Source organism: Lytechinus variegatus, chromosome 8, assembly GCF_018143015.1.
Source record: "Lytechinus variegatus isolate NC3 chromosome 8, Lvar_3.0, whole genome shotgun sequence".
In the NCBI taxonomy this organism is placed as follows: domain Eukaryota; kingdom Metazoa; phylum Echinodermata; class Echinoidea; order Temnopleuroida; family Toxopneustidae; genus Lytechinus; species Lytechinus variegatus.
The window spans coordinates 36,572,883-36,598,838 of record NC_054747.1 but is presented as its reverse complement, the minus strand read 5'-3'; the positions used below and the strand labels follow the sequence as shown (position 1 = coordinate 36,598,838).

The 25,956-nt window shown below is 36.7% G+C and overlaps 1 protein-coding gene across 1 annotated transcript; it reads right to left on the bottom strand.

Annotated features, from left to right (window-relative positions):
* Positions 1-24,586, bottom strand: LOC121420447 (sushi domain-containing protein 2-like). Its single transcript, XM_041615090.1, has 22 exons — positions 24,328-24,586; positions 20,796-20,920; positions 19,768-19,857; positions 18,779-18,912; positions 18,283-18,379; positions 16,997-17,134; positions 16,233-16,398; positions 15,214-15,477; positions 14,624-14,761; positions 13,988-14,147; positions 13,246-13,393; positions 12,152-12,315; positions 11,433-11,698; positions 10,345-10,497; positions 9,616-9,771; positions 8,990-9,135; positions 8,331-8,457; positions 7,463-7,726; positions 6,626-6,826; positions 5,712-5,894; positions 5,189-5,333; positions 1-1,844 (listed from the first exon to the last, which is right to left on the bottom strand). The coding sequence occupies exons 1-22, from the start codon at positions 24,398-24,400 to the stop codon at positions 1,544-1,546; spliced, it is 3,639 nt and encodes a 1,212-aa protein (XP_041471024.1). The 5' UTR covers positions 24,401-24,586; the 3' UTR covers positions 1-1,543.
* Positions 24,587-25,956: the final 1,370 nt, after the last annotated feature.

Genomic DNA, 25,956 nt, shown 5'->3' with positions numbered 1-25,956 from the left:
TCTTATAAGTTATAATTTTATTCCCCATAAGAATATATTTACTTAACAAACACTACAAAATTATATGTTGAATTACATTTACTTTCTACAAATCTTAGATTGAAATGAATCAATTTCAATACAAAATAAAAAAAACCCTTAATTCTCCAATCATCACACATTTATTGATATATTGTCTTCTTAAAAGCAGGTTATTTGTTCTTTCTGTAATACATGTACAGTTACGGTATCGGTTCAATAATTGACCAAAGAACAATCAAATAGCAACAAGAATTTTAATATCTGATAAACGTGATAAATTTCATAAAAAGGTCAGTTACTATATCATCGCTTATTAATAAAATATATACATCTAAGCAACTAAAGCACATTTATGCATTTGCAAGGTCAAATGAGAAAAATACAAACAAGCGCAAGGAAGATGAAGAAACAAATCTACTTTATCATAATACATGTAAGCTGATTATGATATAAAATTCATCACAGCACAGAATGATTATCTTTTTTGTTCTGTTATATCCATTTTCCTTTTCCCGATTAAAAAAAAAAACATATACCTTCATTCAAATCACACCTGATCGATTTTCATCGCTTTTACTTGGATGATTCTCGATGTTAGCTTTCACAGCCGTAGGAAGTTTCTAATGCGAGCGATATGCATTGCTCATAAAAAAGTACATCGTTAAAATCATTTAACTTAGGGCAAGGAAACGCAATATCCCTTGTCAAGTATTTCTTTGATTAAATAACACGCAATAAAGATGGCAATATTTATAACAACAATGATGCAACACGAAAACTCTTCAACTACTATCTAAAGCATGGAATGAAAGCTGCAAATGTACAAAACAATAACTCGTTCAGTTTTTACTGTTCGAGCGAGAAATCACCATTTTCTATTTCAACTTTTGAAAACCTAGTTTCTTACATAAGCCGCCGTAACTTTCACTTTAAAAGTAAATGTGATATTCCCACACTAAACTCTTTGATTTGTAAGCAATTAATCGATTGATTGTAGCATCTATGACAACCACCCGAAGTAATAGAATTTATTGCAATTATAAATATTAACTCTAGGAAGATTTCTTCTTTTATAATCTAGGCAGGCATCATTTTGCTCTTGAAAAATCACTTCGAAAGACATGATTTAGTGGATGGATACTATATATGTTGCATCGATTTTCAAATAAATCATCGTTCATTGAAAGTTCAAGGTTCGGTTTTATAAGGCCTCATCTCTTGGCTTTCCTTCTAATGAATGTTGGAAAGCGACTGAAACAAATATTTTTTCAATCGGAATATTTTGTATCTAAATCTATGGTGTAAACGCAACATAAAATAAGAGTGCAAAATCTACATATAAAACAAAAATTCGTTTTATGAAACATTTATTTAAAAAATATCGGTTTGAAGAGCAATATCGAATTTCCACAATTCGGTGAATGAAATGAGTGGTGCATGGTGTTCCCGATGGTGTTAAAACAACAACATTTGGCCACCAATCTAGGGAAGGGCGCCCTTTCATATGGGTTTTTCATCACGGTTAAGCCCAAGTCTCGGATGCGTAACCCTTGTTCTCCTGCTCTATATCTGCTTGTAGATTTATCGGGGCGGGCGGTGGGTAGTTGGCCGGTGGGTGAGCTGGGTGGCCACCAGCAGGAGGATATGGGGCCTGGTGTTGGGCTACTGGGCGGTACTGACTGGGGTCTGGAGTGGCCCGGTAAGGGGAAGGATCACGGCTGGTCCCTGCACCATACTGCAAACCTGATTTCTCTACGGGTGGTGGCCCGCGGTGATAGCCTGACTGGGTCTGAGGCGTGGTTTTCATTTCGATATCCGAAAACCTGGATAACGGCAAGATTAAAAGAGTACAAAATGTCATACATTTTATCTAAAAATGTTTTGCACATTTATGTGTGGTTCAGAAAAACATGTTAAAGAGTTTTATCTATCTAATGCCAATGATAGCCTTTGACACAGGCAACATCACTCAACAATCATGATCTGTCATAATCATCAACATCATTTAAATAAAGGGCATCACGACCTCGTTAGCAATGCCGTTACCAGCACCGTCTGATTTATGGTCATCCTCCAGTCATCATCGTCATTATCATTATCATCATCATCATCATCATCATCATTTTCATCATCAACAACACCATTAACATCATCATCATCATCACCATCATCATCATGATCATGATCATCATCATCATCATTGTCACAATGCGACTGTAAGTCTATTTAGTGTTAACCCCTAGTAACCATTCAGCTTGTATATAATAAAAGCAATTTGGGTGGTTGACTCTTGTCATAGTCCCAGAGTCAATCAACTGTATCTTTAAAGGAGACACACGAAGAAAATTTCACGAAAGTGATGATTATAGACAAATTATATATGGATGGAAAGGTATTGTCTTTTTATACACAAATATGTCACTAAAAAGTCTTATAGATGTCGTGGAAATGCAAGAAATGAAATTATTAGACACCCTTCTCAGCCCCACAGCCGACAATCACGCAGCCGAAAACGGTCGAGAATTATGACGTCACACAATCGACGTGCTCATCATCTCTCTGTGCATCATGCACTGAATCACCTTACTGACCTGTTCAATATCTTCCGAATTTACCGTTTTCTTCATGTAATGTGATATTCAATTTCTGTTTTCGACAACTTCAGACCAAACGTGATTCAGAACTGTGTTCCTTTGCCCGTTTTTATTGAATTGTGGACTGTAAAGACCAATTTTGTCCACTGCAGTCGTCATTGTGTTGCTCCACTCCAGTCAGTGAGTGAGTGAGTCGCTGCCCAAATAATATAAGTAGAGAATCTAATCAAGAACTTGAAAATCAAAAGCAGCAATTAAGAAGTAAGATTTAATAAATACAGGACTGAATAGAATCTCACATGAAAATAAAAAGAGAAAAAAGATCTGATAGGAATGGGGAAGGAACATAATTAAAAAAAAAATCCAGAACCAAAAAAAAATCAAAGGATTTCGAACCAGGATCCCTGCACTCATAAAATAACCTTCGTGCGTATAGATTTGTCCATAGACCATGTTATCATGTGGAACGTGTTCATAACGATGCAGTGCGTTCGCTGCAGTTGCCTCGCAATGCTTCGGCAATCCAAGTGCAATTCCAATCATTTCGCGATCATATATTGCCGTGTTTTTTTTGTGGTTCCTGAACTTGCTACGTAATTAAATTTCATAATTTTTATTCAGTTGTGAAGACGAATGTCTATGCTTTATATTGATAATAATATCAATGTGGTGCAAGCATGATTTCTAAGTGAAAATATGCTTTGTTTATTCACGTATATTTCTTGAAAACAAATAATTTTATCTAAGCTAAATATCGGTTACCAAAATATGTTAAATGTGCATTTCATTTTACTGTTCAGAAAATTCAAACTTTTATCTATGTAATAAGACCAATCTTGAGAGGAATAAACTATTCTAGGAGCAAAAAATGCTGATTGGAAAGATCGTCTTCATGGGCTGCTGTCAGCTCAGCTGCTCACTGCTCGTGGTGTGACGTCACTAAGCTGGAGCTCGCCAGAGGACGGACGAAGGCAGAAATATGCCATGAAAATAAGTCATTTTTGAGAGCTGATTTCTGCAAACTCTAATCACTATTTTAAATGGTGAAGTTATATATCTGATTAGTAATACTTCCCCTTTACAATGATGACCAAAAAAAGTCATTATAAAATACTTTTGATTCTTCGGTTGTCTACTTTAAGTAAGTGATCAAACCCGCTGGGGTGTAAGGATTAGAATTTTACTTTGACTTCTTGACAATCTTAGGTCATGAGCATTGGGTCATTTAACTTGATATATTTAGTTAAGTTCAATGGGGCTCTAAAATTCTATAGATGTTTGTTTTTATGTATGAGAGGAAAAGACTGTTGAGAATGTTTGAGATGGGAGTTTTGAATAGGTGAAATTAAAGCTTGGATAGTTAAGTAGTTTTAATTGGATATGTTCAGCGTGGAAGAGTAAAGCAGAGGAATATTGAGAATGTTAATGACTTTGTCTTTGTGAGAGTCAAGATAGAGTGGTGTTTGAGTAAAAGCAAATCAGAAATCGTTTGATTCTCGGGAGAGGAAGACCCTTCCACATTTGGTCTTAACTCGGAGTGTGAGGGTGTGGTTCTCGTAGGCCATTACTTTGGGTGAATGTTGCAGGCTGTGTAGTGCAGGCACAGCTGAGTCTTAATCCCCATCGTTGGCAGGCTGGATCCAGGCAGCACAGGCCAGGTAAAGCCACCACATCTGCCCTCATCTCACCAGGCACGACTGTTCCAAAGAACTGGACGAGCTGGGCTCGTACTTCATCCTCGAACTCAGAGTTCGTGACTTGTGATTCATCGTAGCAATCTTGTGGCTCTCAGCCCTCATCATTTCGTCCGCGAATCTGGACTGGCTTTTCGTCGAGAGTTCGCTCGCTTTACTTCGCGTCGTCGAAGCCACCGCAGTTCGCTCTTAGACGACTATATTCATCGGACCAACGATAGTCATTGACGATGTCGAAGGGGTCCTTATTCTGAACTATATAAATTATAACCAGATTAGATATACTACGGTCCAGTGTAGGTATTCATCCAAGTATAAACCCTCTTTTGATGAAACTTAATTGGTGGAATTAATAACCAAAAATATTGTCACGTTTGGATGCCAAATTATTAGGCCTTGATTAAATATAAATAAATCACTCTCATTAGATACATATTGCAACGTAGGTTAATTCATGCTGATGCTAACTGCTAAATACAGTTTGATGTTATGTTGATATGCATGTGATTCATGATTTAATTCTGATTGTTCAATTTCTTTAACTATATGTACATTTATAGAGCTGGTCGCTCTGAATTAAATTTATGTTACATATAGATATTGAATGATTGTGTGATTATTGCAAGTGGTAACTACTTTCATTTCAAACAGAACCAAATCTATTACCAGACTGGGAATTTCAGTCCCAAGATCTGACAACCATCAACAACATCATCATCATCATCATCAGCAACACCATTATCATCATAATCTTCATCATCATCATTTTCATCATCAACACCATTATCATCATCACCATCATCTTCACCACCATCATCATCATCACCACCATCACCATCATCGTCAACATCATCATCATCACGATCAACGTCTCCTTACATTTCTTTTTCTCTCTTGAGTCTGTCATCTTTCCTATCCTTCCTGGCTGCCCACACGAAGATGAAGATAGCGGCCGCGACGATGAGCACGGCGCCTACCACCCCACCTACGATTGCCATAGCCAACTCCAGCGGGTTGAGTTGTTCTGTCAAAGCGAAATAAAAAAAAAGATGAAGTTGCCAAGTAAAGTAACAAACCACCAAATCATGATGCTAAACATTTAAGAATATATTTCAAAAAGTAGGAAATAAAACACACATCAGTATTTCTAATTATCACCAAAGCGTGGCAATCGTTTGAAATTGTTGCAGTAAAATCATGTCATTTTTTCCCTCATCATAGCTTCCTTGGTTCAATTGTTTGGTAGTTATTGCCTTTCATTTTTTTTTTTAAATAATCATGTATTTTTTTTGCCTATTCCCACTTCGCTCACTATCAACTACAAAATCCTTTCACACATTTGAATCATTGCTCTCTTTAAAATATCTCCATAAACATGCTGAACATTATGAACGATACTTACGGTAGCAGCCGGGTTTGTAGCCGCTCCAGTGTTCAAACTCTTGGCGGCAATGGCGGTACTGGTTTCCGTAGCGTTCGTAACCGATGTCACAACTGTACGAGACCTCGATGCGCTCGGGAGCGGCATCTACGGCCGAGATGGAACCATGTATGGGTGTCTCCAATCCTCCACATAATAGACTCTCTACAGAAAAGAAAATTGAAAATGTCAATGAGGCTTTGCTAACAGGGATGGGGGCATCGTCGTTGCTAAAAAAAAATTAAATGCAACCTTATCCTTACAGGAATATATGCTAAAAAAGTCAAATCCCTATCTATGAATAATTTTGTTGCTTACTGTACTGTTGATTTTGAGTTTATCAGACAAAATTGGACATTGCGTTTAACTGAAACACAAATAAAATTAGTTTTACATTTTGTCACTTTTATTCAATTCAGTTGCTCGGAAAATCATACATAACTTTACAAGTAAATTTGTAATACAGACCATCTCCCAGTGTCTTACTAATCTGCAGACACAAACACTGATTGAAACTTTGATCAACAAGTGGGTCTTCACACAAAGACTAAGGGGGTGTTATAAGGAAATATTTGCAATCAATCGCAAATATTCTGTTGCAATTTTACAATTGATTGGTCACTTTTAACTACAGCAAATCAGATTACACTCCTTGTTTTATGGAGCAGATTAGAAATCAATTGCAAATTTGCAATTAATTGCACGGCATGTGCTTGATTTCGGGGACAAAAGGTGACTTGCAATTCGATCGGAAGTTTCTTACAACGCCCCATAACACATACAAAACTCGCTGTTCTATTCTAAGCGACAGGGACTTCAGTACACAAGGCATTAGAGGTTACACATTCAGACCGTTAACTCGAGTGTAGGCTTTGCAGAGCAGACTAGTGTCTTACCTAGACATTCATTGACGATGTCATCCTCCTGTGCGCCTCCACTCCAATCACCGCTCGGTTGACACACACGGTACTCGGGACCGATAGGTATGAAGTCATCGTCGCACCGGAACTCGAGCTCGGACCCGACCTTGTGGTTTCTCTCTCTCAGGAATGTCTTGGTACCGTTCTTCGGTGTCCTGATGTACTGGCAAGTCACCACTGAAAAAAGATGGCAGACATTAATGGATAGGAAATCGATAACTTGATAAACGGATTAGGTTGATTGTGCTATAGTCACAACCAAGGCAACGAAACCAACTCTGGGACTGTATACAAAGAGTTGCGATTGATTAAATCAACCACAACACATTACTACGGAAAGCCAGCAACAACTACATCTAACATGCGTGTTTCTTCAAAATATTTTCCTACTATTATATTTTCAAACATTCAGTGTTTTCTTGAAAATCCAGCGTGTTTCTCTTTGTTCGCAAGGACATTGTTCAAATTTATTGTGGATTTCGGTAGAATTGAGGTTGTTCGGATCAATTATAACTCTTTCTAAGACTGGAGACAGATCGACCAAACCCATCACGTGATTTCCATAATAATAGGTTGGTTTTGGAGTTTGTATCGATATAGTCTGTGTGACTATAGCTTACGTAGCTATTTTAATCAAACAACGAGTTACACTCAAGAGGCTCTGGACAAATATTGATACAGTACACGACGTCGAGTGTGGCATGGACTGAATGGTTGGCCAGTAGTTGCATACAAATTACTGGATGGGTAACTTTACTATTAAGTGGGTAACCTCCATTAAATCCTTGAATTTAATCGACGATTGACACTCACCATCACGCAGCGCCCTCTGCGCTTGTTTGTAGTCATCGTATGCCTTCTTCGTAGCCTTGCCAAGTTGAAGGAAACCGGTGGACTGGATGTCATAGATGCAGTACGTATTTCCGTCGCACGTGTCGACAATGACCTGGGTGTCGAGGTACGTGGGAAGGTTTCCGTCAGGAGGATTGAAGGCGGGTACGAAGTCGTTGTCCTGGAAGAAATCGTGGTTCTTTCCTTGATCATACAGGAAGAGACTTTCTGCCGGGTTGATCTCCCCTGGTGAGATTCAGAATAAAAGAGGGCCTATGACTTAATCCTGATGGAAGTACTATTTTGCCATCATGTCATCATGCATACCATCATTATCACCCTCCATCAAAATAACATGGCCATCTCTAGCTTCATCAACATCATCATCATCATAATCATCATCATCACATCATCGTCATCATCATCCTCATCCTCATCATCATCATCATCATCATCTTCATCATCATTATCATCGTCATTATCATCATCATCGTCATCATCATCATCATCAGCTAACCACCATGTATCATTTACATGTAACTTATCAGTCTAACAGCAATGTTCAGCAATAACATCGACACATTGATATCATCACCTTCAACATCATCCTCATCATCATCATCATCATCGCCGTTCTTATCTACCTCATACTTCCTATCCCAATATGAGAAATATTTGGTCTAGATTTGTTTGGTTTACTCAACGTGTAAAACTAATATTAGAAATAGCATTGATAGAGAATGCTAGCACAATAAATATGAATGCGTTTATAAGTGACGAATCGATTACTCTATTCAGAACCATTAATATAATGTGTCTGTTCTTCTTAAAGATCTACCATAGAACTCACATGACTTTGCAAATTGGTTGTAGATGACTTCCGCCGTTGCGTTCGGGTCAACCGATGTCCCACCATTGGAGGTCAAGTCATTGTCTGGTACCTCATCCCAGTTACCCATCAGCCCCTCGACGTAACCCTACACCGAAACACATCGGGGATGAATGAGGGATAAAAGGAACGTTTAGAAATTAAGATCAACAACTTAAAACAGAAGAAATAAAGAACGACACACACAAAAAAAAAAACACTGACGATTTGGGAAACTGCATGGTCCGTTTGTAATTCAATTAATTTGAATTATAATATCCTCGAGGGCATTATCGCTATGAAGAGTTTGGAAGAGTTTTAAAACGCGCGAGGCATAGCCTAGGACATATTTAGCCGTCGTCATCATCATCATCGTCACCATCATCATCATCATCATCATCACCATCATCACCATCATCACCACCATCATCACCACCACCATCACCATCATCATCATCATCACCATCATCATCATCATCATCATCATTCATCATCATCATCATGATCACCACCATCATCATCATCACCATCATGATCACCATCATCATCATGATCACCATCATCACCATCATCACCATCATCATCATCATCATCACCACCACCACCACCACCATCATTATCTATTTGGATCAGTAATCTACCTTGAATTCGTCGGGGATGACGACCTGGATGAACATCCCTTCGGCGGTGCCGTTGATGACGATACCGATCTCAGAATCTTGGAACGTGACGATGACCTGGGTCACGTTACCTCCTTCGTAAATCTTCGGGAACGAGAGGTAGAAACCTGGAAGATGAATGGAGGTTGGCATATTATTTAATGAATCATTGTTGACTGAAAACACGGAAAACAGACGGCGAGCATGTAGCATGTGTAGTACTGGCATGAATTTCATAACCCCAAGCCGTGATTTGGAAATGATGCTTATTCATCCATTTAATATCTCCTTTTGGGAATGTTTTCCAAAGTATGAAACTAATGGGGCATTGCAAGAAACTTGCGATCAATCGCAAGTCTATTTTCGTTCCCGAAATCAAGCACATTCCGTGCAATTAGTTGCAAAGTTGCGATTGATTGCTAATCTACTCCATAAAACAAGGAGTGTAATCTGATTTGCTGAAGTAAGAAGTTATCAATCAACTGTAAAACTGCAACATAATTTTTTGCGATTGATTGCAAATATTTTCTCGCAACACCTCCTAAGACCCCTCCCCCATGGATGCTGAAAGTGAATGTGGTAGGGTGGCTTTAAGAATGCAAATTTACCATCTAAAGCAAGCCTGGTCTGCGTGTCAATCTTGAGGTACTGTCCTTGGTACACAACCTGAAGAATAGTCTTTGAACTATGTTGAATCTCAATGTTCTCTCTGTCTTCCTCTTTCATCGCTACGGAGGTGACACGTGTAGCCTGAACAATATTTCCTAAAGAAAAGGAATAGCATACGCTATTATATCACTGAGATCACAAATCATATTAGCACAGTCACACCGACGGATCCGACTCCAGGCAGACCAAAATTATTACATTTTTCCCAATGACATACCATTGGTCTGTTTGGAGTCGGTTTCGTTGTGTGCCTGTTATAATAAAGACAAACAAATATAAAGAACCAAAGACTAATTAATGAATTTAAAAAACAACAACACTAGCGTGTCGATAAACTTATCTGAAATAACACAGGAATATTTATACCAGATTTTGTACTTTTGTATGTCGAAAGATTAAAGGTAATCGATGTAAAAACTATACCAGAAATGTCATCACTGGCAAAGTTGCGGATTCGGATCTCAGTGTGGATATGAACAAAATTATTCTCTTTTTAGTTAAAAGATCAGGCAAGACTTCGAAAAGAAATGCGATTTCAGGTCACGAAGCCCAAGTCAAAGTCTTTAAAATGGGTCATCTGTATAAGAGAAAGAAAACTTAAAGACGGACATATCATAAATAAAATAAGTTCGCGATTCTCTCCTTAACAAAGTCACCTCAATACTAACCTTGCCAATCCAGCATCTGTTCGGTTCTTCCTTGCAGTGTAAACCGGTTCTGAGCTCCGGTCGTGGATCGCATGAGCGTCCACTCGCCTTTTCCATTGAAACTGTACTCAACGCCATCAAATGTCACAAAGTGCGGATCTCCAAATACAACAGCTGTTAGAAACGGAAATTATACATTCCAATAAAGTAATATTTCATTTGCAATATTATTGGAAGTAACGGCGATCCCGAGGAGGCTGCGTGCCCCCAGAAAAGTTCAAGATAAAAAAAAGTGGCGATCAGGGGTAAAGATAGATACTCCTGAACAATTTTAGGGGATCTTCTCCCAGAAATGTTGACAATAAGTAAATAAATAAATAAATAAAAAGTAAATAAAGAAACAATTAAGGAAATGCTGTCATCTATAAGAATCAAAACGAACAAGGCTGATCTGATGGTAATGTTGGTGGCGGTGATGATGTCATATATTTTCCTTTATTTTCAGTATGAAGGTCTAGTACTTGTATATACTTTTTTCATCTTTCAATATTTATTGAATATATAAATTGACTTCAACAGTTATACAATAATTGCGAAAAATTTACAAATCAAGGGAAAAAAGAAAAAAAAAAAGAAAGAGACAATTATAAACACAAAACAACTCGAAGTGAAACCTTAATGTACTCAGGTACTAAAATCAAACATCCACTTTTGAAAATGACAAGTGAGTTTATGTTTTTTCTTGGCAAAAGATAATATTTTAAGTCCATGTTACATAAATTATTAACAGAGCCTTAAAACCGTCGACACTCAAGGGTTTGTTTCGTTTAGAAATTTGCAGACATATATGTGATATTTTAACCGTTGGAAAAATAAAGTTAAAAATTATCACTTAGTATACCAAACATTTTCTGAAAAGTGGAAGGTGAAATATTGGTGTTTTCGTTTTGATCAATAAGAGAAATATTTTCATCCCAAATAGGTTTTAGTTGTTACAAAAGAGTCAATGAGGGGAATCTTTTTTCTTGATTTTGAATAAGAAATTATTGAAGGCAATTGTTCTATGAAATATCTTAAGACAAAATATGTATATGAATATCGGTGCTTACCCATTCTAGGGGCATCGTACCATCTGCAGTCCCTGGTGGGGCGGTGATACTGATAATACTCACAAAGATCACCCCAGACACAACATGTATAGTATGGAATGATATCGTTTATCCAAGTAGAAAGCACCGGGACAGCCTTGGGGGCATTGTAGGGCGGCACTCCGTTCACAGTCACGCGGTGGGAGAAACTGCCCGAAAAACTGTCGCCCGCATAAACCAAATTTTCCTCGTAGTCATAGCAACAGACAGAATCAGCATTCTGGGGGCTGATTAAAAAAAGAAGAAAATATTTAAATGCTGAATGGGAAAAATACGCACGAAGCCATAAGCAGTGTAATAATTAATCAAAAGTTAAAAATTATCCATAGCTTTGAAGAGAAAGTAACACATCATTAAATATTTTTTTTGGGAGAAATGTAAAAGTATCTTTATGGGAATGTAGCAATACAGGCAGACCACCCTATTCTCCCTCCCCAATTAAACTAAAACAACAAATAAACAAACTACCCCCTAAAAAAGCACAACAAATACACACTTTACTTCTTATTTTCTTTTGATCTTTCTTGTTTCCCTAACATGCCTAAGCTGCCCTCCCACTTCCTCTCTCTATTCGTTAAGCTTGCAAATAATTATAATTTATAATATTGTATATGCTCCATTCTCTATCGGTCTATCTTAAAATCCTCCTCGATCTACTTTAATATCTCCCATATCCCAACCTGTTAATGATGTTGATGACGCAATGCTTGATGCCCTCCCGTAGGAAACAATAATCTTCATCGTCATCGAAACCCGCTGTCGACATATCGCAGAAATCCAGCGGACGGAAACGGGCGCGGTCCGCCAGCGCCTGGCTCAGGTCGCACGGACATGGATTCAAATCCTAATGAAGGATTGGACAAAAATGGAATCATACTATTGAAACGACGTGAACTCTGCAAAATCATTATATTATATTCTGGATAATAATCACGCAACTGGGCGCTCCTGATCAAACAAAGTATATACTTGATCATTAATAATTACACACTTTAAATTGGCAGCACGATTTACATTAAACAATCACTATTTTCCAATGCACATTGACAACTATTCGGTATAATTTTTTTTACTACACGTATACAGACAAATGTCTGCACGTTGTAACGATTTTGAAATGAATTTATACAGAATCCCATAAAACCACCACCCATGTTTCAGCATGTATCAATAAAAAATGTGTTTCAAATGATTATTAATGAAATTCGTAATTGCTGAGAAATAAGCAGAATAGGCGAGATAACTTCCATCCAAATGTCTAGTCGTTTTCTAAGCAATGTATGTACACTGACCCATATACATGTATGCCTATTTTCCCCTTTGGAAATATTCAGTTCGATCGTTCTCAGCTTAGATTTCATTTTTTCCCCCACAAAGCACAGTTAATGTAGTTGTACCAGCTCTAGATCTGGGATGTTTCTGCAGATTTTCTGGTCATTTCATTATTTACTGCAACTACTTTCAATCCTCTTTAATTTTGTGTCATGTTTTATTCACATTTCGTCTTCTCCGATAAATGAAAGTTAAAAAAGAATTGATAATTGCTGCCAATTTGAAGAGAGGAAGCCAAGAAAAGATTACCTTTGACCTTTTCGACCTTATGAAAGCTGTCTACCTAAATCATGTCTTTCAGGGGCCGCGGAACGGTTTTCAAAATCACAATCATATGGTCATTTTTACGTTTTTGATAGGTTTTGGAGGAAAGTAGGGGGCTGAAGCAACCCCCGCTTCCGCGGTCCCTGTCTTTAGCTTTAAAATGCCACATTGTACGTACCTGATCATAATTCCAAACCGGTTCGTTGTCCATCTTTTCATTCCATATCTCGCATTGTAAATTAGAGTAGGCTCCAGGATTCCGCTGATATTTATCATTCATCATATAACCAAGCCAGTGAACATCACTCCATATAGCGAACAGGGATCTGTGAAAAAAAGTGTATCACATTTGAAATTGTTCAGATAAATAAAACAACACCCATTATGTTAATGAAGACAACAACAACAAAAAATCGAAAAAAAAAACGAACCAAAGTCTGTTAGAGAGACATGTGACAATATAATTTATTACCTGGTGAGTCTGTAACACAAAAAGTATATATTTTGGAAAAAAAATGGGAGGTCCCTCACGAGAACACACTCTGGAGACGCTGTTCCACCATGTACATTCATACATAATACATTCATCATAGGCCTTATCAAAAGCTTTAGGCTTAAGTTTTAATTGGTTTCTGTCATTTTATTACATTGTAAAAAATATCTATGTTGCAATTTATTACATCGATCGAAGCAAGCGAGCAAAAAAATTTCATCCTATTTGGTACAAAAATCTAAATTTTAATAGCGTTTTACACGACATTCAGAAAATAATATCATATTTCACCAATTCCCCTCTTTCCTCTACTTTTTCTCCTCTCCTTTATTGGTCGTAAATTTTTTTGAGTCCATGCCCCCCTCCCCCATCCTGTTCGGCAGTGAAAATGATTCCAGACTATGTTCCCATTAATAAACTCTCGTACCTTTTGTATCGCCGGGTAATTCTGATCACACCAACAGCATTTTCTGGCGTGATACTCCCGACAGGTTCGGGGATCCACTCATAACGTCCAGTATTTGGGGCGTCATGTTCAATGTCCTCAGTTTCTTCCCAGCTCGGTACGCCATCCGTTTCACTATACGCTGTGGATTTCAAAAAACGGTAAGGTTTTTATTCCAAATAACACTGTATAAAGATTATTACCAATTACTTTATTGACTTCAAACAATGAGTCTTTATAATGAAACCACTAATCATGATATTAGGGGAGACAAAATTTATCAAAACCACCAGAAAGAAATTATTTACATAAAAGGAAATCTACTAGAATACACTGCTGTAAAATCAGCTGCACAGTGAATCTCACCCCATTTATGTGCATGATGTGTAAGAGAACATAAATTGAACGTACACACCGTGGAGGTGTCCAAAGTTTAATTATATGCACTTTGATTTTAACACTGTGAACCACATCTTCACACATCGTGTGAATACACTGTGGCCTTTCCAGTGGCCAACTGCTTCATTCATGTCATTTGGAACAAGAAACCCGATAAAGGCCAACAAGAAATATACATGATAATTTCAATAAACAAGTCAGCTAAATGCAGGAACTTACTTAGTAAATCAATATTGATCTGCGTGTAGTTGATTAAGCTTGGGTCCCATTCAATTGCTACCTTACGGTCAGCCAGCATCCAGGATTCGCTATGAGGATTTATTCTCTTTATACCAGCCGGGACATCTCCAATGTCAACTAAAGGAGAAATAAAATTTACATTCAAGGAAGAGTGTTACAAGAGACAACAAAAGCCGGTCATCGAAATCCACGAAACTTACAGAAAACGTGTAGTATTATTATGACTGTGATAGTGGGATATTCGGTGATGCTGAATATGGAGGAAGGAAAAAAAAACAAAGACTCGTAACCTCAAGAATGAAAATATAAAACCAAAATTTGTTTATATGTGATGAATTAAATTGACGCATAAGTGGGTATGCACCTGCATAAAAATATGTAAGACGACACAGAAGAGTGGGTGACGTTATTATAGGAAGGCCTATAGATTGCACTTATTTCTATCAAAAGAAGATAAAGATGATAAGAAAGTGGGTAAAGAGCACGTAAGAAGAGCTTGTCCAAAGTAACAAAATACTCGATTAATGGCCCATGATACTTAACCCCCCAAATCACAGAAAAATTCTCACCTATATCAAACACCCCGGTGTACGGGAACGTAATAGCATCGTTGTTCGACACGCGCGTCTCGATGCGGCCCACTTGAAAGAACGTAGGTACGACGCACCAAGCTCGCTGTGAACTCATCCAGGTACAATTAGTGAGAGCGATGGGGTCTTCCTGAGGACCAAACTGGAGCCAGATGTCGTCTTCGAGGGTGAAGCATGGTCCTTGGATGTAAAGGAACTGGTGGCCAAGCATAGAGTCGAAGCGTGGGAATGTCTTCACCTCACCTACGATGGAATTATAATTCGACTCGGTTTTGGAATTGGATTTGGTAATGAGCACGGATTAACATGGAAAACACAATAAATTGTCAGTGTAATTCATTATCCGTTTAATATGAAACGGTCATAACAACGAAATGACTCCCAATCGATCGATTTGCCGTTAGAAATAACGTAATAGCTTTGATCAGTCTTGAGTCGTTTTCGATGGTGTGACTGTAACCGAAACCGATTTCAAACCGACCGATGGTATGTCATTGGTAATAACGTAATACCTTTGATCGACCTGGAGTCGGTTTAAATGGTGTGACTGTAACCGAAACCGATTTCAAACCGATCAATGACATGCCATTGACAATGAACGTAACATATTTGATCGGTCCGGAGTTGATTTCGCCGTTGTGACTTCGGCATGAGGGAGTTTCCACTCAGTGACGTTGGCAGGATTCAAGAACAGATTAAATGCATGAAAATATTCATCAAATGACAAAGATAAGCTTGGAGGTATTTGTCAAAAACTGGTGTACCGGAACAGCAATTGCGTCCCAAGCTTCAAATCTGACAAAAAAGAAGCCATTTGTCCTTCATGTCCTTAATCAATGACGAAAATGCTGCTTTGATTGACTAATTTTCGACAAACACTTCTTGGTTGTTCATTGTCAAGAAGAGCCTTTGACAATCCCTATTTGTATGTTCTTGAATCCACCGCGCGTCGTAAACGCGAACACCAAACAATATCCTTTTATCACGTCGTGACTCACCAGCCGTTGTGCAACCGCCGATGTCGACGCTCACTGAGCTTATGTAATAGACCCACAATCCGGGGATCTCGATGTTGGATTCGGTGACGAGGTTTTTCAAGAAGGTGTTGTCACGGGAGTATTGGTGAGAGAACGACTTCGAACCGTCACCAGCGTTGAAACCGACCTGGTTGTAGATAAATGTTTTAGTTTAACTGTTTGGAATGATTCAATTTTAACAACTTTTGAAAATGATGATTTCTGTGACCCTACATGCTATTCCAGTTCAGTCCCTAGCAAGTGAAGGGAGATATATGATTTCTTTTGAACAAGATTCGGGCGATTGCGCTTATGATCATCCAATGATAAGTTAAGGGGGGGGGGGGGCTTGGAGGAGGGTGTAAGAGTTAAACGATATGGTTTAACTACAAGACGCCCAGGGGTTTTATTTCAAAATCAAATGAACAAACCGAGAAGAAGAAGGAGAAGAGGAGGAGGAAGAGAAAGAAGAAGACAAATAATAATAATAAGAAGAAGCATAAGAAGATGGAGAAGGGGAAGAGAAAGAAGAAAGAAGGCGAAGAAGAAGAAGAGGATGAGGAAGAATAAGAAGAGGAGGGAGAAGAAGAAGAAGAAGTAGAAGAAGAATAAGAGGAAGAAGAAGGAAAAGAAGAAGGAAAAAAAGAAGAAGAAAAAGAAGAAGAGGAAGAAGAAGAAGGAAGAAGAAGAAGAAGTAAAAGACGAAGATGGTGATGAAGATGATGAAGAAGAAGAAGAAATGTTACCTGTGCTGGTGTACCACCGATACCTGTTGTTGGACCTCCATTACTCTCAGTACCTGAGGTCCAGTCTATTTGATCGTAGATAAAGATAGCAAACGTCTCGAATTCATCACTTGCGATGATACATTGAAACGAGTTCCTCTGAAAAAATATAATGATACGATAATAATAACACGAATAAGAATAAAATTTTCAATTTCAAATTGAAATAAGCATTGGTTTTCTTCCATTATCTCACAAACTTTCAATTTTTAATATGAATTATGCAAAATCATTTGTCGTAAAAATATGAATTTGTTAACAGAAGAAGTCGTTGATCCTTGAAAGCAAAAGCTTGTGACGGGATGCGCTTGTAACGCAAACATGATAAATATATATTGTAATAATGATGATGATGATAATAACATCAATAATAATAATAATAATTTAAAATGATAATAATAATGATGTCAGCAACAACAACATCAATAAAAATGATAAAATGATAATAGTTATAATATTACTAATAATGCTTAAATTACAGACAATACTTTAGCTAATAATAGTTATTTTTGAAGTCAAAATAATAACATAATACATAAAAATTGCTTGCTAGTCCAATTCATCCTTTGAAATTTCCGGCATTGCATTAGAGGTGAGAGCAACAGAGCAATATGTATTATACCACCGCTGTTATACCATCAAATATTACGATACATAACTCCAAACCCTATACTACAGATGCTACAGAAGCGAGCAGGCCTTTTCTGAATAACGATTCCTACTACTTAAATGAAAATTATTACGAGAAAAAAAACAATTTACAGTAATCTCCTGAGGTATACTAAAGCATAATTATAAAAACAAGTTCGTGTGCTTATGCTTATTTTACTTTATGCCAAAACATGAATGGATCATTATAAAACTTATAAACAGATTTGTTGTTTTAACTTAAAGAGGGCATAGAAATCAAATTCTTTCGAAGGTATAGTGGATAGTATTCATCATGGGATGGTCTGCCAGTGCTGATAATTTCCATCAGGGTTGCTCCTCGAATAAACATTACCGGACCAACACCGGATAATTATATATTTGTGTTTTTAATGATTATGTCAGTTCCATGCAATAATGAAACATACAGCAAAAAATGAATTCACGATGAAAATTGATGTGTCAGTCATTACAGTCGTAAATCAATGTGGCTAAAAAAGGGCCCCAAAACATACTATTATCTTTCATTAGATCTGGAATAAACTTATAAAAAGTAAAAATAATCACATGAATCGTAAAATTTGAAACCATTTACTTACCAAATTAAATCCGTCAGCAATGCCGTAGAATCCGACCTCCACCCAGGTCGCTATGACGAGGACTTTAGGCTGAAAATCATCCCATTCCACGAATGCCCTTTCGCGGAAAAATGTAAATAGACGATATTGCAATTAGTAAATGACATTCTGCATGGTCGCCCATAATTCTACAATGAGACCATACTTCTCATTAATAGAATGATAAATCAACAAACTACGGCCCGTGCCCCCCCCCCCACTTGAGAAAAAAAGATGCTGGTGGAAAACGTCTTGCATACGCAAATGGGGATTTTCTAGTACCTTGTCAAAATTTTCCAGACATAAATCACCATTACTTGGAAATAAAGACCTTTGATTTTGGCTTGTTACTTTTTCCTGTAAAATAATGCACCACCCTTTGGAAAATCCTTGATCCTCCCCTGGAAGGAGTTGGTTTTAATGCCTTTCTGAACATTGCTGAAATGTTCTGAATTTGTACATCTTGCGATTCACTTACGTGTGTATTTCCCCCGCAGCTCTGTCCAGGAGTTCTTGTTCAGTGCTTTGTCGGAAGTAAACATACCCACGCGTTGTCATATCAACATTTCCCCAAAACGGAGCTATTAGTATCCTCTCTCTGTCCGTCGTTTCCTTTGGAAGTAAAATGAAATATGATTTGACTTATTTAATTGCAATAAACCAGTTCATAGTTATCTCTAGGGCAAGTTTGTAAATCTGACCTTTCTGAGACTTTTTGAGAAGAAAAATTTGGAATGTAAAAATGCCATGGAAACCGAAGTGTGAAATTGAAGACCTTTTTTTTTTTGCTTGTAAATGTTTTTCTTGTACCAAATATCCTTAATTTGCAGTTGAAAACTTTTTTTGGGAGGGGTGGGGGGCTTGTCATAATTAAAATTTTCCTCCGACATCCCCCCTTTGGAAAAATCTGGAGCCGCCCCTGGCAAAGTTCAAAGCAATATATTACGTAAACTCGACCATGTCGACTGACATTACAGGATTCACAAACTGAATAATGACCCAGTGATTAGAATAGCACACCAATTATGAAGGAAGGCCGATTTGTTTCATTTCTTATTCAAAATCATTCTTGCGTTATATTACATTGTATTTGGCCAACTATTGAATACCAGTTACTAGTGGACGCAGTGTTACTTTAAGGCTGATCTATCGAAAAACGCACTTAAAAATAATGATTAATCAGGACATCAAAGTTGGCGCTTCTCTCACCGTGCCATTAAAGTACCTGGATCCGATCGTGCGCAAAATGGAACTAGGACTGGTTTATTTGATTTGATTCGATTTTAAAAGTTTTCGGTGAAAAATTGAGTAAAAAATCAATCTGGCATTAGCTACAGCTGCTAAATTATCTCGAATTTTCTGTCAATTCACGATCCCCTTTCAATTATCTTTCCAACTTTTTATCATCATCATCATCATCAATATTGTCATCTTGATCGGTATTCTAGTTGCAATGAACTTACTTACCTCCATATCTGGTCCTATGGGGAATACGGGCTGCGCCTCATCGTATTTCGTGTATTGATTGTCAAAAGAAAGCACTCCATTGTCGTTTACCTTTACAAGGAGGGAAATTGAGGAGGAGGAAGAGCAAAAAGAGTGGGGACGGAAAAAAAATGATGAGAGTGGTTAATTAGCGTGTCATAAGTGTAAAATAATTGAAATCATATCATGACCTAACCCTAACCAATATAGCCATCGTGCTCATTTGTCAGTGTTTATATTATTATTATTTTATTGTAACAGAAGTTTCGGTAGAAGTAAACTACGTTTGATCTTTCTTATGAAGCTAGTTTGAATTATCAAAAGCTAGACACCATGAATTATCAATATCGTCGCAGTACATTCAGTAAATAGTCAGAAAATCTTTCCAACGAGTACAGAATGCACCAAATGTACGTTTCGGTCAAGTTATTACGCCACACAAAATGTGAGTTCAGATTATGAATTATCCACTAATCGCAATCTGATGTGCAAATTTATTTGTGTAAACCAATGCTGAAACATACTTTGTGTAATACCTTGTGGCAGTTAATTTGAATGGACCGCGATTTATGTATTTTGTACGCTATTACATAGAGGGCGGTGTTTACGAATACATCTATCATGACTGTCTATAGTTCATTTTGGCGTACTCGGATTGCAACTGTTGCAATTTTAGTAACATTTTGAAGGGGAAAAAAGGCGGTGGTTCCAATTAAATTAGTAACACACATACGCACACACAGGTAGAAAGTATTGCATAAGTGTAAAACAAAATCAAACTAGATTTCAAGTGGATATACAACTTATACCAACAATTAAAAAAAAAGATAGGTCTATACTAGTTAACAAAGACAAAATGGGTTATAAAACCAGGGCACTTGTTTAGGGCCCTGCGTAAAAATCCTACTGATTTGACAATTTAGGATGTGACTTTATGAACAGAAATATGCTTCAATAAGATATTTTGTTAACCATGTGGAAAATGTGGAAAATAAAAGAAAGTGACGTACAAACATTTTCCAGTACTTCTCGTTGTAGAATGGTATGCCCCACCTGAGTTCAATGGCTGGCGAGGCAACATCATTGCTCTGTCTCAAATAATCATCACGATTTCCTTCTCCGAAAGGATAAAAATCTGGAGAACAGAAAAAGGAGAGAAATTAACAAAAAATCTAAATATTTTACTGAATATCTATTCTTATGATAATGTTCTCATCTATCATGTCTATGGTAATTGATCTGTATAATGTTGCTGGATGATTTATTTATATTTTTTAATGTGTTGTACTCTGTATGCATGCATGTAAACAAGATGAATTTCTTCAAAGTTGAACCATGAAACAAAATAATGAAACAAATAGTACAGCAAAACATTGTCATCTTAACCGAATACAATTTGTTGGACACATAAACAATGCCCGTAAATATTTATTCAACATACAAAAAAATAATGGGGGAATATGACTACCTCATCGCTGACGTTAATACAAGGATGATGGGCTATAGCAGCTCTAAAACGAGAACAAATCCGACAAGCATAACATTTTAAATATCATCAAAATCGCATGCAAAATCAAGAAAGTTATGACATTTTGAAGTTTCGCTTAATTTCACAAAACAGTTATAATGCACATCTGGGGCCTGTTGCATAGATTTTTTTACCAGAGAAAACTCTGGTTAAAACTGAAAACTAATAAGGTTAGTCTGATTTCTGCCACTAATTTTAACACAGGGCAAAAACTCTGGTAAAAACAACCTGAGTTTTCTCAGGTAAAAAGTTTTATGCAATGGGCTCCTGATGGGCGGTATGCGAGTGGAAAAACTGATGACGTCATCCATTCTTTTGCATTTATCATTATGAATACGACATTTTGGAATTTTCTCCTCATTGTCAAGTGAAGCAAATATTAATTCATCCCTGAACATGTGAAATAAGCATAGTTTTAATACTATAATGGTTCAGACAAGTTGGTCCTTATTGTCTAATCTGTAAGAAATGAAATATTTTATTTTTAATTCAAACAATAAAAAACAGAAGAAATAGTGAGGGACATCGGTGGTTCAATTGGCATGTCTCTGGATTGTGCATATCAGTATTTTTTGAAAGATAAGCGAAATTTTAAAATGTCATAACTTTCTTATTTTGCATCCGATTTTGATAAAAATCTTAGCATTATGCTAAGTTTGATTTTGCTCTATTTATTCAAATCAACATTTTTTTTTCTGGGGTAGACTTGACCTTTACATATTCGCATATTTGCCTAGTTTGACTTTGCTCACTTACTTGGTAAAATCTGAAGAAATTTGGGGCCATGTATGTCACATTCTCATAATATTTTTAATTAAGATAATAATGAAAACGTGTTATTAACAATGCTGATGATGATAGTGATGATGATTACAATAATGATAAAAATGATAACATGCATAATAATAACAACGGTAATTGTAAAAACAGTGATAATAGAAAGATGCTAATGATTATGATCATAACAATCATAACACTAATCATAATCATAACAATAACAATCACTAATAATGACTGTTATGGGCTATTCCACGGTTACTCACGTTACATTTGGAGACACCTTGACTCATACTTGGAGCTGTAACTCCATATTATTGATAAGGACTCAACATCTCCTTATCACAACAAAGTACACAGTCTGACTATCCTTCGTATAAAAACAAAACTTGGGAAATTCTATTATGCTCCTGGCAAATCTTTGGAATGTGTCGGTTACTCACGTTACATGATTTGGACATGCATAAAATTAAAAGTCAACATAAGTGAAAAGTCTCCTCATACAAGGCTTTTATGAAAGTTGATTACATCCATTTCAAAGAAGTGTATTAGGGAGACAAACTTTGTATATAATTAAAAAATAAAGAACACAAGGTTTTTACTTGGGGTGCAGATAATATGGTTACTCACGTTACGGTTACTCACGTTACATTATGTCTATGTATTGTTAACAACACACATGTCATTAAAAAATCAACAATGTGTGTAAAATTCATTGCTAGGAACATCTGAAAGAGATTTTATACCAACTATTGGAACAATTGGAGCTTTATTAGGGAGTAGGAGGGAAAAGTATGATTTCGCTTACTAATTATGCATTAATTAGCATAATCGCTTAATACCAATTTGCATGAAATAAATTACTGTATAGTATTGTAGATTATGTCCAAGACAACCTGCACGCAAATTTTCGGCGTGATCGTGCGGCCAATGGCCGAGATCTCAAGGGGGGGGGGCCTGGGAGCCCCCCCCCCCCCCCCCCCGCCATTTCAACTCCCAAAATACCCCGGCCTAGATAGGGTTACAGGTAAGGGCATTCAATGTGTTGTTCAAACACTCTTTAAAGTTTGGTTAATCAAAACCAAGTCTTACTAATGCACTCTCGCATTGTGAATACTTCTACTAATATTCATTTTTTTGTGTGTGATTGTATGACCACTGATATTTTGATGAACAAAGAGTCGCATCAAAGAGATGTACCCTCATTTTGCTTTGAATTAATCAAAAATAACTTCACAACTCACCATGAGACTTAAAACTTGACATCCCACAGAAAATGTTACCGAACTGAATAATTTTTACTGGTTACTCACATTACATGATGGTTACTCACGTTACAAAGTTACTCACGTTACAGTTTTTCTTCATCAATTTTATAAAAAAAATTGTACTTTTTAATGATTTTGATCATCATCACTGTGTCAAAGATTGTTTGAAGGAAGAGAATTTAAAATCCCACCAATTAACTGTGAAGAATTTTTCTCTCAGAAAACAAAGTCAGTTTTTTCGGTTACTCACGTTACATCACCTGAGCAGGTTGCAATATTTATTTTTTGAATGAGTACTACAAATTTACTTGAAAAGCGGTTGTGTATTTTAAGTAATTTGACTCTTCTAAACTTCAGAAATATGTAAAGTGGTATGTTGTTGCAACAACAAAATGGTAATAAGGCATATTTCATTTTTCACTTTTTTTCTTGTATTTTGGTACACAATGGAAGACACAACTTTTGACCATTTTTTTCCAAAGTATACATATGAAAATAAACTTTTTATTTCTTGTTCCTGAAACTATCATGTATGAAGGACTTAAAGTATTAAAAAATTCAAGAAAATATTGAATTTGAATTTTTAAGCTCATGTCCACCAACCTGTGGAATTGCCCTCATGATTCATGATTATTATTACGCGGTATTAACGCTTTTCACAATCAAACTGCGCATAATTGTTATGAACTTAATATGTATTCATCGCCCGATGTAAGTGAGTTTAGAAAAATCGTAAATGACGACTCTACAATCACTTAATGCTAAAAATGATAGAGACAGAAATCCACGAACCATGATTTCAATGCGATATTTTCCCGTTATAATTTGCTATTGTATGTCTTTAAACTATCTCAGTCATTGCTTTCCACGGTTCAAAGAATTTCAGTGGGCGCCATTTTGGAATTCAACCTTCATCAATACTTAACATCCACACCGGAAACAAAAAAAAATGGACGATAATTTACTCACACCGCTGAGTTTGTGCCATTACTTGAACTGCACCAAGACAGCAGCACATTAGGACGAATATCCCTTTCGCCATCTTGGTCCTTGATGATATTGCACGAAAAGAAATCCACCGTATATCCTCTTATAGTATTGGGACTCCTTCAGACCGTTTCTATCATTTTCCATCCACCGTTCCCGCCTAAATCTACATATATCATTCGCATTCTATACACCGCATTGCTTAGGCGTTTTACACTGTGGACGTGTGGAATTATGTAGAATTAAAACAAAATGCTCGCAAGGAATGATGGGGGATGACCTGTGACCTTACATATTGGAAATGTACAAACAAAATTATTATCAGGGCTTTTGTCAATAGATAGTTAAAGATTAACATCGTGATAAATATTGCTGTACCAGGCATGGGGTGCGTCCAAACGGACCATCCCATTGTTCTGGAAGGGGTGTAGTTAATCAATATGCATAGGTTTATTATTTGTTGTTGATTTTATAATGTTATCACAATGAACATCCGTTTGTAAGGAAATTTCCCCGATGAAAACACAAAAATAAACAATTATTTGCGGTACACCATCTGCTACAACACACAAAATGTGTGCATCTGAGGGGGGGGGGGGGGTGCATCGTGTGTCACAGATGACCAAGTCTGGGACAAAATCAATCATTACCGTAGCTTGTTTTTCAGACGTCACGTGACCTCTTTCAAGATTATGGGATGAATAAATAATTAAAATTGATTCCTATGGACAAACATAGCGCGGGGGTATTTCCTGTTTATTTTGTTTTGGAAATGCTGAAAGTGTGAAAACATCGGTTTTAATAACTTTAATAAAACTTTTAATAACTTTAATAACTTCCAGAACATTCTAATGAACAAAGTCAATCTACTTTATTGTCTCGATATAGTCCCACAGACATGACAGAAGTGCGAGATCGGTCGTGTTTTGTTCATTTTCTGTTATCGTTGATGAAACTGATAATGATCGGTACGGCATATATTCAACATTTCTTTACAAATTCATTAATATAAGAGACCAGACCTTTTTTTATTAGCAAAATAATGACTAGGTGATTAGAAATTGAGAATTTTTTTTTTCATTTTATTTTTCAGTTGTCTACCACCTTTTTATCTGAAATATAATTTGAAATGAAGTGCATATGGAAATAAAATATGAGGTAAACAAGATAAGCATGCAAAATACGCGATTTCAAGCTCTTCATGCATGGTAAACTTCAACTTCAACTATATTCCGTTTCATTTCATGCCACATATGAACATAGCAATATGAAATACAATAGTCGGATGTAAAGTAAGAAAGTTATGAGATTTTGTAAGTTTCGCTTGATTTCACAAACAGTTATATGGACGTCCTGGTCGGTGTGCTAATGAAGGGAAAAATGACACCACTCACTATTCATTTTGTATGTTATTATACTGTTATATGCAATACGAAATATTCTAATTCACTCCTCATTGTCCTGTACGTAAATACATTCCTCCCTGATCATGTGGTATTATCATTGATAGAACATTTAATGATTCAGTTAACATGGTTAAGTTGGTCCTTAATGTCAAGTTGTTAAAAAAATGAAATAGTGTATAATTCAAACAATAAACAAAAAACAGTG

Excerpts from the sequence above, each read along its gene's own strand:
- LOC121420447 (XM_041615090.1), bottom strand. The coding sequence starts at position 24,400 with ATGGCGAAAGGGATATTCGTCCTAATGTGCTGCTGTCTTGGTGCAGTT. Across the intron at positions 14,148-14,623 it reads GATCAATATTGATTTACTAA|CGTATAGTGAAACGGATGGC; the intron begins GTAAGTTCCTGC and ends TGAAATCCACAG. Across the intron at positions 8,458-8,989 it reads TCATCCCCGACGAATTCAAG|GGTTACGTCGAGGGGCTGAT; the intron begins GTAGATTACTGA and ends GTTTCGGTGTAG.